The sequence below is a fragment of the Salmo salar genome, chromosome ssa05 (genome assembly GCF_905237065.1).
Source record: "Salmo salar chromosome ssa05, Ssal_v3.1, whole genome shotgun sequence".
In the NCBI taxonomy this organism is placed as follows: Eukaryota; Metazoa; Chordata; class Actinopteri; order Salmoniformes; family Salmonidae; genus Salmo; species Salmo salar.
The window spans coordinates 66,522,537-66,539,377 of NC_059446.1; the positions used below are offsets into that span (position 1 = coordinate 66,522,537).

The 16,841-nt window shown below is 43.5% G+C and overlaps 1 protein-coding gene across 2 annotated transcripts in view; it reads right to left on the reverse strand.

Annotated features, from left to right (window-relative positions):
• Nucleotides 1–1,062: 1,062 nt before the first annotated feature.
• The window catches only part of ascc3 (activating signal cointegrator 1 complex subunit 3), a 163,610-nt gene continuing 147,831 nt past the window's right edge, over nt 1,063–16,841 (reverse strand). For both annotated transcript variants that reach the window (XM_045718629.1, XM_045718630.1), the window contains exons 36-43: nt 12,348–12,459; nt 11,900–12,034; nt 8,158–8,382; nt 5,304–5,455; nt 4,709–4,859; nt 3,363–3,569; nt 3,098–3,273; nt 1,063–2,905 (exon numbers count right to left, since the gene is read on the reverse strand). In XM_045718629.1, coding sequence (XP_045574585.1) covers nt 2,758–2,905; nt 3,098–3,273; nt 3,363–3,569; nt 4,709–4,859; nt 5,304–5,455; nt 8,158–8,382; nt 11,900–12,034; nt 12,348–12,459 — 1,306 coding nt within the window. In that variant the 3' untranslated portion in view covers nt 1,063–2,757. The remainder of the gene's footprint in view (nt 2,906–3,097; nt 3,274–3,362; nt 3,570–4,708; nt 4,860–5,303; nt 5,456–8,157; nt 8,383–11,899; nt 12,035–12,347; nt 12,460–16,841) is intronic.

The window sequence follows — 16,841 nt, forward strand, 5'->3', positions numbered from 1 at the left end:
GATTAAAGATCAGGAAATATGTTTTTTTAACCCATATTATTATTATTAAAAAAAAAAATTTGGCCACTAAACTACTTAGATCAATTTGGTACTGGGCTACCTTCAGATGAGTCTTGTGAGGCTTGTAGGTGTCCAAGAGCAAAACATGTATATGTTCATGATAGCCTCACCTTTCTATAGAGGGGTCATATTAGTGTGTCGCCCAAACTGATAATACAGACGAAAGTTGGCAGATCAGTGGTACGACTTCAGATGTGTCCCATGAAGTGACACTTGTGGGGGATAGTAGAGAAAAACGGAGAACAAATTAATTTGTAGACCAAACCGTTCGGATGATAGAGACGTCTTTGTGAGATGTCTCCTGATCTGACAAACACAGCTGTAGCTCGACCACCTTCCACCACAGATGTGGAAGGCTGCCATTGGCAGATGCAGTAGATTGAGATGCAGCCCATGCAAAAATATCAGATATAAACAGATATCTCTAGCTAGCTTAAACAGAATGATTTTTTCCCTTCTCATTATGCTAATTAATTAGATTAGACTCCATAGTTTTTAACTAGAAAATGTGGATGATCACATTAGGCACTACTAGGCTAATATCCATAACTAACCTTAATGCAGTAGTCTACACTACCAAACAACATACACCTATAATAAAATACCGGTCTAGCACTGAGGCCAGCACAGCCCACTATTTAGCTATATGGCCTGTTCAGATGAAAATCATCAAATTACATTGGAGTCCCTGTCACACTTTGGCTATAAAGTAACAATTATATTCGTATTTAATTAAGCTCAAATATGGGATACCCTACATATAGACTGAAAAAAAGTAGCTTATGCTATTTTTTTTGCAGAGACATAGCAATGCATTCCCTATGGTTTAATTCCCATACAATAGGCCTATTAGCCTTCTGCAATTCTGGATCCAATAGTGAAGAGGTGGAAATAGGGCGATCGCGTGGTGAACCTGACCGCTACAGGAGAGGAGAGAGTCCAGCGCAGGGGTGTAAGTACAGATCTAAATCATGCTCACCACAAACACTACCAAATACTTGAAACTGTTTGACATGTTTATTTGACCCATGTCTGATTGACAGAGAGTTGTTCTTTAGGACCACACGGTTTCCATATTCAGATGAAACCATAGCAGAGGAAAATGGCCCCAGTGACAGACTGTATACTACAGAAAGGACATGGTGGTGAAACCAGACAGACAGTGTCAGGAGAGAAAGTATTTGCACATGCAGTGTAGTTTGAGATGAAATGCTGTGCTTTTTATATAAGGAGGTTTATTGGTAATTATTTGCATGATATGTATTTTGCCATTGATAGTAAGTGTAATATATATAACATAACAATATATAGGTCACTATCTCAAAGTTGAAAAACCCCCAAATCATTTCAAGACTTTTCAAACCAAACAAAAGTATTTTTCAAAAGTCATTATATTCAATCAGAGAATTTACATCTGCTTCAATTGATTGGACAATCCACAAATCAGAACTAAGACGCAGCTGGATTTTGTCTCATAAGTTTGGTTCTAAAATATACTTGTCAGCTCTCCCAAGAAAATAAAGAAATAAAGTTACAACATACTAATCAATGAAACAATGAGACACCTTTACACATTTATCTCTATGTATTTTGGTTATGTTCTTCTGTTCCTTGTATGACTGTCTACAGCAGTTTGATCAGCTTCTATAGATGAATCTTACACAAGGAAAGAGGAGGAAGAAGGAAAGGAGGAGGCTATTCTGTGCTATACACTAAGGATTGTGGGGGGTGGGGGGCTGTACCTGTAGCCCCACAGCACTACAGGGAGCATGTTTCACACACCTGCACAGAATTCAAGTTCCACCCCGCCAGGCTAAATAAACTAAACTCTCTGGGAGCAGCTTTTCCCTGTTGGACACAGTGATGTTTTTCCTGCAGTTAACCACCACGCGGTGTGCTGCTCTCTCTTACTACTGTTATTCTTCATCTCAATAAAATGCCACCCTCCCCCACCACTCCCGTCCCTACATCAACTGAGTAAAACAAGCCACTGTTCATCAGGTTTTACTTTCCTCACCACCCGTTCAAAAGTTGGTGGATTTGGGGAGTTTTAGACAGTAGGCCAATGCCTGGAAATATAATTTACATAATATGACATACTGCAACAAAATAGGTATTCATTGTATTACACAATGAGGTAACTTGACAGCGCTGTCTTTCATGAGTATTTCTATTGACTGACCGATCATTGTACAGCGTCCCATTAGGCCAAACAGTTTCTCATAGCCCATGACCCAGACCCTCCCTAGTTCCTTAACCCTGTATCCTCATTCCCTTCCTCCCTTTATATTAGGACCAGACAGGCATGGGACCCTTTAAGGCACATGTGTCAAACTCATTCCACAGAAGACAGAGTGGCTGAGGGTTTTTCGCTCATCCCTTGTCCTTGATTGATAAGTTAAGTCCACTAATTAGTAAGGAACTCCCTTCACCTTGTTGTCAAGGTCTTAATTGAAAGGTAAAAACCAAAAACCCGCAGACACTAGGCCCTCCATGGAATGTGCTTGACATCCCTGCTTTAAGGCTAACCTCCAGTCACACAATTACCACCATCACATCATCAGTGTAAACATAGCGAACATAGGCGTCTAAAGATGCCCATGGCCATTGTCTTTTGTCATTTTTATATGCTCATTTCGGTCATTGTCATCATGTCACTCATGATGATGTCATCATGTTGAAGTATCACTTGACGGATCACTTGACGGACATGCCTCCCATGGCCTCAGTGACTTCACTGTTGACCTGGGCAGCGATGCAGGCAGGGGTCACGTTGAGGTGGAGGTCATACTGCTGGTCCAGACCCAGGTAACTGTCACTCATCAAGTATAGCGTGTAGATACACCTGGAGGGAGAAGAGGGGGTTACCAGGGGAAGTAAGAGTTTGTGGTGGGATAAATATACATGTATCAAACTTTATTATAAAGCCCTTTCACACCGGCAGCTGTCCCAAAACGCCTAAAGTAACCGGGCTTAGACGCCAAAGAAAAAAACGTGTTGAACTTTTTCCAATTCTTTTTAACATTCCCGTACGTACTTTCCGGTCTTCTCGGGGGTGTAGAAGGCCAGGGAAACGGTGCTGCGGTGTCGGCAGTATCCGATGCGTTTGACGGCCAGTAGCTCTCTGCGCTCCACCTCTCCTAGAACCAGAAACCAGCCCTCATCCTTATTCTTGGGGAACCTGGGGGCCTGGGCCTTACTGTCCTGCTTCCTCTGGAAAACATGATGACAAATCAACTTATCAGCAGTCAACTAACATCAATAATGTGTGTGTGAGCTCCTTTATACATGTGTGAACATACCCTCTGCTGGCCGGTGTTGATGCGCCGCAGTGAGACTTGCAGGACATACTCCTGGTCAGCGTGGACGTCCAGCCAGCTTCTGTCGTCCCTGAGCTTCCCCCCGGCCGCAGGGAGGGGGCGCTCTGTCTGCTCCCCACACCCCTCCCACCAACCCTTCACACTCAGACGCACCTCCACCACCGGCAGATTGCTGAGGAACGACCAGGCCTGGAGGAGAGGAGGGGAGAGGCAGAGTAAGAGAGAAACAGAGAGGGGTGCAGAGAAATGCGAGAGGGAGAGAAAGACAAGGAAATGTGTCAGACCGGAGTGCAGAGAGAGAAAAGAGGAGGGAGAGAAACAAAGAGCCAGAGGTGAAGAGAGAGAGAGTCAGACTTAAGTGAGAGCCTTGTTTAAGATGGACATATCTATCTGGTAAGACTAGAGCGTTTGATGAAAGCTTGATTCATTCAAACACACATAATTCCCATGGTCTTAGGTGCCTCTTAAAGCTTTGTCATGGTGACTTTAACATCTCTGACTCAAATGGAGAACACAAATCCAAAAGGGGATAGAGAGCAAGAGAGGTAGAGGGAAGGCACAGACAGAGAGAGTATGGATGATAGGTGTGTGAATGTGCGTGTCTGAGTATGTGTGTGTGAATGTGTGTGTGTGTGTTTGAGTGTGTGTTTTCCTCCTGAAGACCCTGTCAGTGTCAGAGAGGGACTGGGATGGGAGAAGGAGAAAAGCCTCTCAGATTTACCCAACAAAAGCTATTTATGTAAGGATTACTGTCCCCTGGCGAATCAGACTGGGACGTTTCCACGCATCTAGTTATTTAATTAGCCAGGCCGCGATGCCATAGGGGGGGTCAGCGTTGAGGGGCTGGGAGGAGGGGGAGCGGGGACACTGATTGGGCAAGGCCGCTGGGCTGGCAGTGGCGCCTGGACGCTCTCATTACAGCTGCAATTAGCACTTAGATTGGTGCTGTAAACCCTCGCATTGGACCGTAATAGGAGATCCTGGAGGTACCTTGGACCACCGCGACAGACTGATGCTTCTCACTGTGTGTGTTTGTGTGTCTGTGTGTGGGCTGACGTTGGTAGAGTGTGTGTATATGTTGTTTGGTAGTGCTCTGGTAGTGTATTTGTGAACGTTACATGAATAGAGAGATGAGGCCGACACCTTGGAGGTATTTCACATTATTTAATTGTGGTGGAGGACAATGGAGACTGGAGGGTTCATGGTGAAGCGTATGTACCCCTAGAAAGCCTCTGTTTCTATAGGAAAGTGACACTTTACACATCCAGTATCTGGATGTGTTCTATAACAGTGAGGTGAAGGAACGCAGAATGTTAGAAGTTTGTTACCTGGGAGATCTGATGGGGCTGAAGCTCCTCCCCCACAATGGCAGCAAAGGTGTTCTCCCGCCCCTCGCAGGTGGCAATCAGTTCAGGGAGCCCTTCTATTGGTCCGTGGAAGCCCCTGGCTCCGCCCTTCCCTCCCTTGGAGCTCCACCTGCTGCGGGGAACATCAGGGGGCAGATCTAGTCATGTGATTTTAAATCCTAACCACACTTCCTGCTGTGTCATCGCCACTGGAACCTCTGTCCTCTCTCATCCCTCTATCCCTTTCTCCTTACCATATTTATTGAGTTGGCACAAAATTATTCTTCACTGCAGGACGCAGTGTCTCAAATCCACATGGTGTGTATGTAAAAATAATTAAGATTGGTTTGGACACTCACTCTTGAATTTCCTCTCTGTGTGTGTGCGCGTGCGCAGAATGTAACTGATGCTGCTTGATGATAATAATGTTTGCAGAGTTTGATAGTGTCTGTGGATTATAAAATGGTCCATGCCATAGAGCGTTAATTAAAGAGTCCTAGCACCATTCTCATCCTGTGTGTGTGTGTGTGTGTGTGTGTGTGTGTGTGTGTGGGGTCAGTAGAGTCATGTTGTTTACCTGAACAGGTAGAGGTGTTGCTGCTCTATGGTAGGTAGGGTCAGTATAGAGGAGTCATTGAGCCACCTGCCCTGAACGATCATCTGCACCAGGTTACAGATGCTGAGAGCAGTCACCAGCCAGCCCTCGTTGGCTGCTACGTCCAGCATGGCCTGTAGACAGACAGGAAATACTTTAGTTGAAAAATTGATGCATTTATATGACTATATAAAATCCCCCACTGACATCAGTGTGAGATTTACTCACAATGAGTTATGTTACGATTGAGCCACTTTTGCACACTCAAATTCAGCATGTCTTTACACATTCATGCACATATGCTAAACAGCTACACAATAAATAAACCCCTCAATTTCTCTAACACACTCTTCCCCCCTCCTTTTTTGCAGGTTGACATTTATCGGGATGAGTCTTGTTCTGGCGGCAGAACTGGGGCAAGCTGAAAAGTAAAAATTGGATATATTGCTTGTTGGTGTTCATTTAAGGTTAGGGTTAGGCATCAGGGTTAGCAGAATAGTTAAAGTTAAGGTTAGGGTTAGGTTTAAAATCAGATTGTATTACTTTGTGGCTGTGCCAGCTAGTGACCTCCCTGCAGAGATCCCTCCAGAACAAGATGAAAAATGCTAACCTGCTCCCTCCCTCCCTCCCTCCCTCCCTCCCTCCCTCCCTCCCTCCCTCCCTCCCTCCCTCGTAAGGTTAGAGTTTGCCAAGCTCCGCTGTATTCTAACAAACTTAATTAATCAGAAAGTCATTCCCCGGCAGTAACTATGACTAAAGAGGACCTTGAGTGCACAGGCGAAGCCCCGGCAGAGTTAATCAAAATGCTAATGCAGTACAAATTAAAGTAGTACTGATTCACATTTCACAGAAGCTGAAGAAGCAAATGGATGGTGACAGAACTACGGCTGATGTCACTGGAGTCCCCGTTAGCTGGGCCATATTCATTAGGCACCAAACGGAAGAAAAGAGACGCTTGATTTCATTTTCCGTTGCAAAACGTTTGGCTCTAATGAATACGATACCCTCGCCACATGAGGAAAAAGGCTCTGTTAGCCTGTGGACGAGCAATGGACAATCACTACCAGACACACACACAGTCAGCGCTTTGCAGATCATCCCCCCACACATACAAAGGCAGCAACAATGGGTTACAGAACCAGATCCTACAGGCAGACATGGACCAAATCTCTCCCAGGCATGGCCAATCACCAGCAGACCTGGGATCTGGTGGCCAGGGCACTTGGTGGGCAGGCCTGGTTGTTACGACCAATCCCTGATAAGGCTCATTCTTACGAGGAGCTACAACTCATCTGCACACCTCAACAGCCTCCTGAGTGACAGGGCCTCCTGCCGTTCAGGATCCACATTGTGTGTGTGTATTCTAAGATTGTGTGCATGTGTATTGTAACTATCAGCAGTAAGTGTGTGTGTGGTGGTTAGGTTAGTGGAAGACAGTGCAGTCTGTCTTGTTAAAGCCGTGCTGTCCCTGTGAGGTCCTTTGATCAAACATGACTGTCTTCCTCATCACACTCAACACTTTCATGCTAGGAAGCCAGAGATAGATACAGTATTTGTCTTTGTCTTTTAAAAAGGCAGAATATCCTGATCCATTATCACACTGAAATGGAAATAGTTTCAACACAAGACACCTCCATGGCCCCTCCATGACCCCTCCATGGCCCCTCCATGACCTCTCCATGACCTCTCCATGACCCCTCCATGTCTATGCCCAGGTCTCTAAAGTGCAACCATTTGGTGGCACATGCTGCTGGATATTTTGCTGTGCGATCTGACATTTTATTTTGGGAGCACCAGTGCAACTAGGAAAAAATAAATAAATTGGCCAGATAATAATGGTTGTAACGTCATGCTTCACTGTGCAGTTGTTTCTGAGTGCCCTAGCGTAGATTCCTTCAATCCAAAGCATATTTGTTTAATGCAAAGTCAAGAATATTGAAGAATTTTCAAGTATGCATCAGTGATTTGTATGCCCGTGTGCACTGTCCACCACTTCGTGTAGCCAGTTATTTCTAAAGGCTTTACATACAACTTTCCAAATTAAATGTTAACTGCAAAGTAGACTTACCTGGAAGAATGATATGATATCTTGATGATTTGTATCAATCGAGTGGTCTTTTATTTTGCAAACTCTATTACACACGCAGTACACAAACCCCACCAGCCAAACACTTTGTCATTTAAATGACAAGTTTTTGTATCAACATTTTAGCTTTTGACAATAAACAAATGTCTTACAGGGTTAAATATTAGTTATATACCACAGCATGTGCCTCAAAAGCAGCGAGAATTCATATCGGCCCAATATGCTATATCTCAATTAAAAAATATATATATTTTGGTGCTTCAAGATTTTATGTTGTGCTCCTAACTTTTTTGAAGTTGCGAGCACCAGTGCTACCAATAAAAAACATTAATTTAGAGCCCTGTCTATATCTTCTCTATGTCATCCCTATGTCACCTCTATCCCTATGTCAATACTAAGCAGAAACTGCCTCTCTGTGTCTTTAGACAAGCCTTCCACTTCCCATATTGAATGAACAGGGAAGAGCTTTCTTCCACCCAGAACATCTGAGTACTGGTGCTCTGACTGACTGACACGTGGAAATGTGCTCAGGGTCTGAATCCCAGGGCTGAGAGAGGATCCATTCTGGGATGTATGAAAGCAAGATGTTCTTTTTGATGGGAACAAAAGGACAAGAAAACAGAGGAAGTATTTCAGAGGTGCACTGTTCAGAAAGGAGCAGGGCGGTGGATGTACCCAGAGGGATGCAGTGTGTGGTACAGTACATAAACCTACATAGCAGATCTTGCACACACACAGTCAGCCACTAACCTGACAGATGCGTATGGCGTTGTCCAGCACGGTCTTGGTGTCGGTGCCGTAGTCGGAGCAGGGCAGCTGGGCGCGGCTGAAATGGGCCTGCAGCAGCAGGTGGGTCTTGGTGTGGGCGCTGTCGTAGCTGTGGGGGTTGACCTGCAGGGGGAGACGCTGAGCCAGCTCACTGTTCAACTGGTCCTCGTTGTGCCTGACGGGCAGCTCCCCGTACTCCTCAGCATCCTGGAGAAGGGAGGGAGGGGGGAGTGGGAGGGAGGGGGAAGAGAGAGTGGGATATAAAGAAAAAGAGAAGGAGAGAGATGGAAGTAAGCGAGGAGGAAGTCAGTTCCCTGCTGTGGTTCTGTGGTTAGATCCTTTGTTTCAGTCATCTCCGTTAAAACAGCTGCATCAGGATCACTGGCTCCCCTCACCCAAGAGAGCAGTCCCCCTAAAATATATTTAAGAGCAAAACCTCTCAGCGAATGAAGAAACCTTAAGTTACAACTGTCCAAACCTGATCATAAAATCCCATGAACAGTCAGCAACTATACAGCAATTTTCCACAATATAAAGTTTATTTTTTTAATACAATGGACAGTGGTGGTTCTCTTTCATATTGTTAGACTCTGTGCTAAACTGTGAATGGCCGATGTCGAACAGCCAAACACTCAGTCTAGGTTGAATGTCTAAATGTCTACTCACATCCCTATTCTTCACTCCAATTAGGATATGTATAGGATATATAAAACCATTTGGTCTAGTATAAAACCATTTGGTCTAGTATAAAACAATTTGGTCCATTATAAAACCATTTGGTCTAATATAAAACCATTGGGTCTAATATAAAACCATTTGGTCCAGTATAAAACCATTGGGTCTAGTATAAAACCATTTGGTCTAATATAAAACCATTTGGTCTAATATAAAACCATTGGGTCTAGTATAAAACCATTGGGTCTAGTATAAAACCATTTGGTCTAATATAAAACCATTGGGTCTAGTATAAAACCATTTGGTCCAGTATAAAACCGTTTGGTCTAGTATAAAACCGTTTGGTCCAGTATAAAACCATTTGGTCTAATATAAAACCATTGGGTCTAGTATAAAACCATTTGGTCCAGTATAAAACCATTTGGTCTAGTATAAAACCGTTTGGTCCAGTATAAAACCATTTGGTCTAATATAAAACCATTGGGTCTAGTATAAAACCATTTGGTCCAGTATAAAACCATTTGGTCTAGTATAAAACCGTTTGGTCCAGTATAAAACCATTTGGTCTAGTATAAAACCATTGGGTCTAGTATAAAACCATTTGGTCCAGTATAAAACCATTGGGTCTAGTATAAAACCATTGGGTCTAGTATAAAACCATTGGGTCTAGTATAAAACCATTTGGTCCAGTATAAAACCATTTGGTCTAGTATAAAACCATTGGGTCTAGTATAAAACCATTGGGTCTAGTATAAAAGCATTGGGTCTAGTATAAAACCATTGGGTCTAGTATAAAACCATTGGGTCTAGTATAAAACCATTGGGTCTAGTATAAAACCATTTGGTCTAGTATAAAACCATTTAGTCTAGTATAAAACCATTTGGTCTAATATAAAACCATTTGGTCTAGTATAAAACCATTTGGTCCAGTATAAAACCATTTGGTCTAATATAAAACCATTGGGTCTAGTATAAAACCATTTGGTCCAGTATAAAACCATTTGGTCTAATATAAAACCATTGGGTCTAGTATAAAACCATTTGGTCATAAACATTGTCTAATATAAAACCATTGGGTCTAGTATAAAACCATTGGGTCTAGTATAAAACCATTTGGTCTAGTATAAAACCATTTGGTCTAGTATTAAACCATTTGGTCTAGTATTAAACCATTTGGTCTAGTATAAAACCATTGGGTCTAGTATAAAACCATTTGGTCTAGTATAAAACCATTGGGTCTAGTATAAAACCATTGGGTCTAGTATAAAACCATTTGGTCTAGTATAAAACCATTTGGTCTAGTATAAAACCATTTGGTCTAATATAAATCCATTTGGTCTAGTATAAAACCATGAAGCTCTATCAATCAGGCTGGGTTTAGTGCTGACGGGGTGTTCTGTGTTGAGGCTTGTTCGTGGGGTTTCAGGGGAGACAGATGCATGGACACGCATGGCTCTTTTTCTGTGTTACTCTAATTCACTGCAGTACGTTAAGTTTCCCCAACGCACTTCCATCAACAGAGGACCAGCGGAGACATTTGTCATTGGGCCTACCCTGCTCTGGACTGTTAAGCTAGCATCCATCAGCAGAGAGATGCAGTGTTAGAAAAAAGGGGGATTGAGGAACAGGGGGAACGATGAGGGGAAAAACAGGACTAAAATGATTGATATGGCAGTGGTTTAGTGTCTGCATGCAGATGTGCAGGGGATAAAGAAAATAGATCTTTATACAGAGATCATCACAACACACTAACTGCTAACTCCCCTACTCACTCCATCCAGCAATCCATCCCTGTCTCCCTCCCTTCATCTCTCCTGCACACTTTCTCTTTAGTGACATTTACAGACAGGGAGGAAGGGAAAGGAGAAGGTTGGAAAGGACAGGAGAGACATAGAGAGGGAAGAGCAAGAGAGAAAGAGAAACATACATTTACACATACTCTTTCAGTGTGTGTGTTTATAGTAGGTCCCTTGTGAACTTTAAGAAGAGGAAATAGTAGAGCTTCAAAGGGGGGGGTGAATCTAGCTGGGGGAGTGGACAAGGGATGGGGGGGGGGGGCTGGCTGGGGGCATTGTGGGAGCAAAAGAGGGGAAGCTAATGTCAAAATCTTTTCTGCATTTTCAACACATTTCTTTCCCGACAGTTCCTCTCTAATCTGTGATCCTTCACCCTCCCATCTCGTCGAAATGTCTGGGTGAGAGCCAACATTGGGGGGGTCAGAGGGTTGAGGGGGCACGACGGGTTATTGGACACAGCTACGACCGACATTGAGGAGAGGTGTGAAACCACTTTGTGTCCTCAATTTAAAAAAATGTATTTTACCTTTAGGCAAGTCAGTTAAGAACAAATTCTTATTTTCAATGACGGCCTAGGAACAGTGGGTTAACTGCCTGTTCAGGGGCAGAACGACAGATTTGTACCTTGTCAGCTCGGGGATTCGAACTTGCAACCTTTCGGGTTACAAGTCCAACGCTCTAACCACTAGGCTACGCTGCCGCCCCAATGTGAACACAATGGGAGAAGCACATGCAGAAGCACAGTAGTATGGTAAACAAATGACATCGGCCTGCACAATGCTCAATAGACTAGAAGAATAAACTACACACTCAAACATTTAGAAAAGGAAATGTAATTCAATGGCTGTAGTCCCACCCTGATGGAGTACAGTCTAGTACAGCCTAGTCTAGTACAGTACAGTCCAGATGCCCAGTACAGTCCAGATGCCCAGGACAGTCCAGATGCCCAGGACAGTCCAGATGCCCAGGACAGTCTAGATGCCCAGGACAGTCCAGATGCCCAGGACAGTCCAGATGCCCAGTACAGTCCAGATGCCCAGGACAGTCCAGATGCCCAGGACAGTCCAGATGCCCAGGACAGTCCAGATGCCCAGGACAGTCCAGATGCCCAGGACAGTCCAGATGCCCAGGACAGTCCAGATGCCCAGGACAGTCCAGATGCCCAGGACAATCTATAGTAGAGGAGATTGATGCCCTGATGAAGACAATGTCATCATGTTCTGTGGTCATTCCCAGCAGTCAGTCAAACATACCGTGAGGACAGAGAGGATGTCCTGGATGGGCAGCTCAGCCCTCAGCCTCTCCTTGAACATCCTGACTGTCTGGTGCTTCAGGTAGTAGTAGGAGGAGATACGACCGTACGTCAGGGCCTCAATGGTGCAATCATCCTGGAGGGAGGGAGACCGTAGGAGAGGAGACAGAGGAAGAGAGGAGGGAAGACAGAGGGGAAACAGGGAGGAAGAGATGAAAGGATACAGGGAGGAAAAGAAGAGGAGACAGGGAGGAAGACGGAGAGGAGAGAAGACAAAGAGGAAGAGAAGACAGGAGGGAAGACATGGTCAACTTTACCGATTCATGTTAAATCTATCAACACAAACCACAATGGTTCCCTCGGTATTCACACTGCCTTACTACCACAGGCACATTCATTCATATGAATACATGTGCACATACATGTCGTAGACACAAACACTCCCCTACCTCTCCTATCTCCATACAGTAGGAACACTCCAGGTCTCGGAGACTCCTCTCCACCAGGTTGGACAGGTACTTGTTGATGGTCTCGTGGCTGATGTCATCCAGGCTGTAGTAACTGGACAACACACAACAACCACGGTTAGACCTACACTACCGTTCAAAAGTTTGGGGCCACTTAGAAATGTCCCTGTTTTCCATAAAAACATACATGAAATGAGTTGCAAAATGAATAGGAAATATAGTCAAGACGTTGACAAGGTTATAAATAACGATTTTTAATTGAAATAATAATTGTGTCCTTCAAACTTTGCTTTCGTCAAAGAATCCTCCATGTGCAGCAATCACAGCCTTGTAGAGCTTGATGGGCACTTCTTACGTACCATACGGTCAAGCTGCTCCCACAACAGTTCAATAGGGTTGAGATCCGGTGACTGTGGTGGCCACACCATTATAGACAGAAAACCAGCTGACTGCTTCTTCCCTAAATAGTTCTTGCATAGTTTGGAGCTGTACTTTGGTTCATTGTCCTGTTGTAGGAGGAAATTGGCTCCAATTAAGCGCCGTCCACAGGATATGGCATGGCGTTGCAAAATGGAGTGATAGCCTTCCTTCTTCAAGATCCCTTTTACCCTGTACAAATCTCCCACATTACCACCACCAAAGCACCCCAGACCATCACATTGCCTCCACCATGCTTGACAGATGGCGTCAAGCACTCCTCCAGCATCTTAATTTTTTATTTGAAATGTATTTCTTTGTGATCCGAACACCTCAAACTTAGATGTCCATAACACATAACACTTCATAACGTCTGTCCATAACACTTTTTTACAATCTTCCTCTGTCCAGTGTCTGTGTTCATTTGCCCATCTTAATATTTTCTTTTAATTGGCAAGTCTGAGATATGGCTTTTTCTTTACAACTCTGGCTAGAAGGCCAGCATCCCGGAGTTGCCTCTTCACTGTTCTGGTGTTTTGCGGGTACTATTTAATGAAGCTGCCAGTTGAGAACTTGTGAGGCTTCTGTTGTCTTCTCAAACTAGACACTCTAATGTACTTGTCCTCTTGCTCAGTTGTGCACCGGGGCCTCCCACTCCTCTTTCTATTCTGGTTAGAGCCAGTTTGTGCTGTTCTGTGAAGGGAATAGTACACAGTGTTGCACGAGATCTTCAGTTTCTTGGCAATTTCTCGCATTGAAATGCCTTCATTTCTCAGAACAAGAATAGACTGACGAGTGTCAGAAGATAGGTCTTTGTTTCTGGCCATTTTGAGCCTGTAATCAAACCCACAAATGCTGATGCTCCAGATACTCAACTAGTCTAAAGAAGGACAGTTTTCAGCTGTGCTAACATAATTGCAAAAGGATTTCCTAATGATCAATTAGCTTTTTAAATGATAAACTTTGATTAGCTAACACAACATTGGAACACAGGAGTGATGGTTTCTGATAATGGGCCTCTGTACGCCTATGTAGATATTCCATAAAAAAATCTGCCGTTTCCAGCTACAATAGTCATTTACAACATTAACAATGTCTACACTATTTCTGATCAATTTGATGTTATTTTAATGGACCAATTTTTTTTGCTTTCTTTAAAAACAAGGACATTTCTAAGTGACCCCAAACCTTTGAACGGTAGTGTATATGTAACAGAAACTAGGAAGAGAGATTATATATAACATTTAGGAAACAGACAACAAAAAAGCAGCAGCCACGTTTATAAAAGATCCTAGGCTATTTAATAGAGGAAATTGAAACATATAATTTTCATATCTAGTTCCCGACTATTACTCCCAAATCAAGTGACTTCTGATAGGTCCAAAACACCACATGAGCAAGGAACATCCTTTAAAAGTCCCTCAAAAGGAGTACATCTTTAAGGAAACAGCTGACATGCAAACAATGCTTTTCTACCTCTCCCTTCTCTCTATTAAACCCTCTGTAGCTGCTGCAAAGTTATGCTAAAACAGATAAATACTATTGGACATGTTTAAGATGTGGCCAGTGGCAGTAATAACTCAGGGGTATTAAAGGAGTCTATGGGGAGTGTGTAATATATGTATGTTTTTACTGCTTATTGATTTACTCATAACCCTGCGCTGACCATAGTAACGACTCCATGCTCCCAACGCTAACACAGATACACTTAATCTATACAGATAACATTTATTATCAACACATGTCACAGCACACACACACACACACACACACACACACACACACACACACACACACACACACACACACACAGTATATTCTCTAGCTAGCGCATAAAAATCAATACACAGAATAAATGGAACACATCGATCAAAAGCCACTGCATCATAAGCATCAATAATACCACAGAATAGGCCTGTTTGTTTTCTCTGGGTTTGTTTTAGGGGTAAAAGATAATTATTAAGACTTTAGACAAACTGTAGGGCTAGAGGAGCCTTGCCCTTGGGCCATGCCAGCCCACAGCCTGGAACAAACAAAATAACCTCATCACAAAATGATTCCCAGGTTTTAGGCCATACAGTATTTGCTGAGCTAAGACAACGCACAGCCAAAATGGCTTCCATGCATGGCTCAGCGGCTCTAATGGGTAAGAGCTACCACATGAGACATGGCCATAAGTGCACACAACTATGTGCTTCATTAACTTCTAATGACAAATGACATTTGAGTGTGTGTGTGTTTGGATGTGTGTGTGTGTGTGTGTGTGTGTGTGTGTGTGTGTGTGTGTGTGTGTGTGTGTGTGTGTTGTTTGAGTGAGTGTAGGTGTGTGTGTAGGTGTAGGTGTGTTTGGGTGTGTGTAGGTGTGTTTGGGTGTGTGTAGGTGTAGGTGTGTTTGGGTGTGTGTAGGTGTAGGTGTGTTTGGGTGTGTGTAGGTGTAGGTGTGTTTGGGTGTGTGTAGGTGTAGGTGTGTTTGGGTGTGTGTAGGTGTAGGTGTGTTTGGGTGTGTGTGGGTGTAGGTGTGTTTGGGTGTGTGTGTAGGTGTAGGTGTGTTTGGGTGTGTGTGTGTAGGTGTGTTTGGGTGTGTGTAGGTGTAGGTGTGTTTGGGTGTGTGTGTGTAGGTGTGTTTGGGTGTGTGTGTGTAGGTGTGTTTGGGTGTGTGTGTGTAAAGCTTTAAAGTTAGTGGTATGAAAGATGTGATGGTTATACAGCATGCCGAGGAGTTCAAGCTATTACAGGTCATCTGCAGAGGAGAGGAAATAGAGAAATAAAATGAGAACGAAACAGCGAGCGAGAGATCGAGGAGAGAACGAGCGTGTGCAAGAGAGATGGAGGATGAATACCAATGGCTCAGTTAACAGGTAGAAGGATGCTTAATGAAGGTAATTTGACAGTTGCCTCCATACTGATGTATAATAATGTATGTAAACATGGATCCACTCACTGACATAGCCCACTCCTCACATTACACTTGCATAAACAATCCTCCCATGATTATCATTCACAATCATCTGTTGTTCTGCTGAAAATCAGAGGAGGGGTGGGGCGGGGGGAGAAACAGAGCCCATTGGAAAATAATGCAGCGTAGAAAGGGAAACAGCAGTTGGGGAGCGGCGGCCATACTTAATGTGGGTTTAATGTTAAGTATGGACGTCATTATCATCACTCCACATGTCAACACAGCCCAGCAGCCAATGCGTTTATTGCTGACCACATTTCACAGCTCTTTACTGGGGTGTGAGAGAGTGTGTGTGTGTGTGAGAGAGAGTGTTATGGGCTGTCTGATTAAGTCATGTCCATTAGAATCATCACCATTAGACTCCTGATGCTGCACAAACACATTTATGGTGTGTGTGTGTGTGTGTGTGTGTGTGTGTGTGTGTGTGTGTGTGTGTGTGTGTGTGTGTGTGTGTGTGTGTGTGTGTGTAGCAGTGCTGGATACAAGCCTCCCCAGTCAATCATGTCTCCATGAGTAACGGCCGGTGACAAGGTGACCGTCTCCAGGGCTTGCAGGACAGATCAGATGGCCAATTGGCCATGTATAAAATACAGCTGTGACAATGTGCTGTTGGGTGGTACACATATCTAACCCATAAATCACCTGATATTACCGATACTAAACCAACTCTTTATCAAAAAAATAGGACAGGCTGAAAGGATATGTAGAGCTTGAAGTATAACTGAATGGTGCGAAGAACTTTCATCTTTAAACCAAAGGTGTTTAATTACATAACACAATATATGTGTGTGTGTGTGTGTGTGTGTGTGTGTGTGTGTGTGTGTGTCTGTCTATGTATGTACAGTTGAATTCGGAAGTTTACATACACCTTAGCCAAATACATTTAAACTCAGTTTCACAAATCCTGACATTTAATCCTAGTAAAAATTCCCTGTCTTAGGTCAGTTGGGATAACCACTTTATTTTAAGAATGTGAAATGTCCGAATATTAGTAGAGAGAATGATTTATTTAAGCTTTTATTTCTTTCATCACATTCCAAGTGGGTCAGAAGTTTACATACACTCAATTAGTATTTGGTAGCATTGCCTTTAAATTGTTTAAC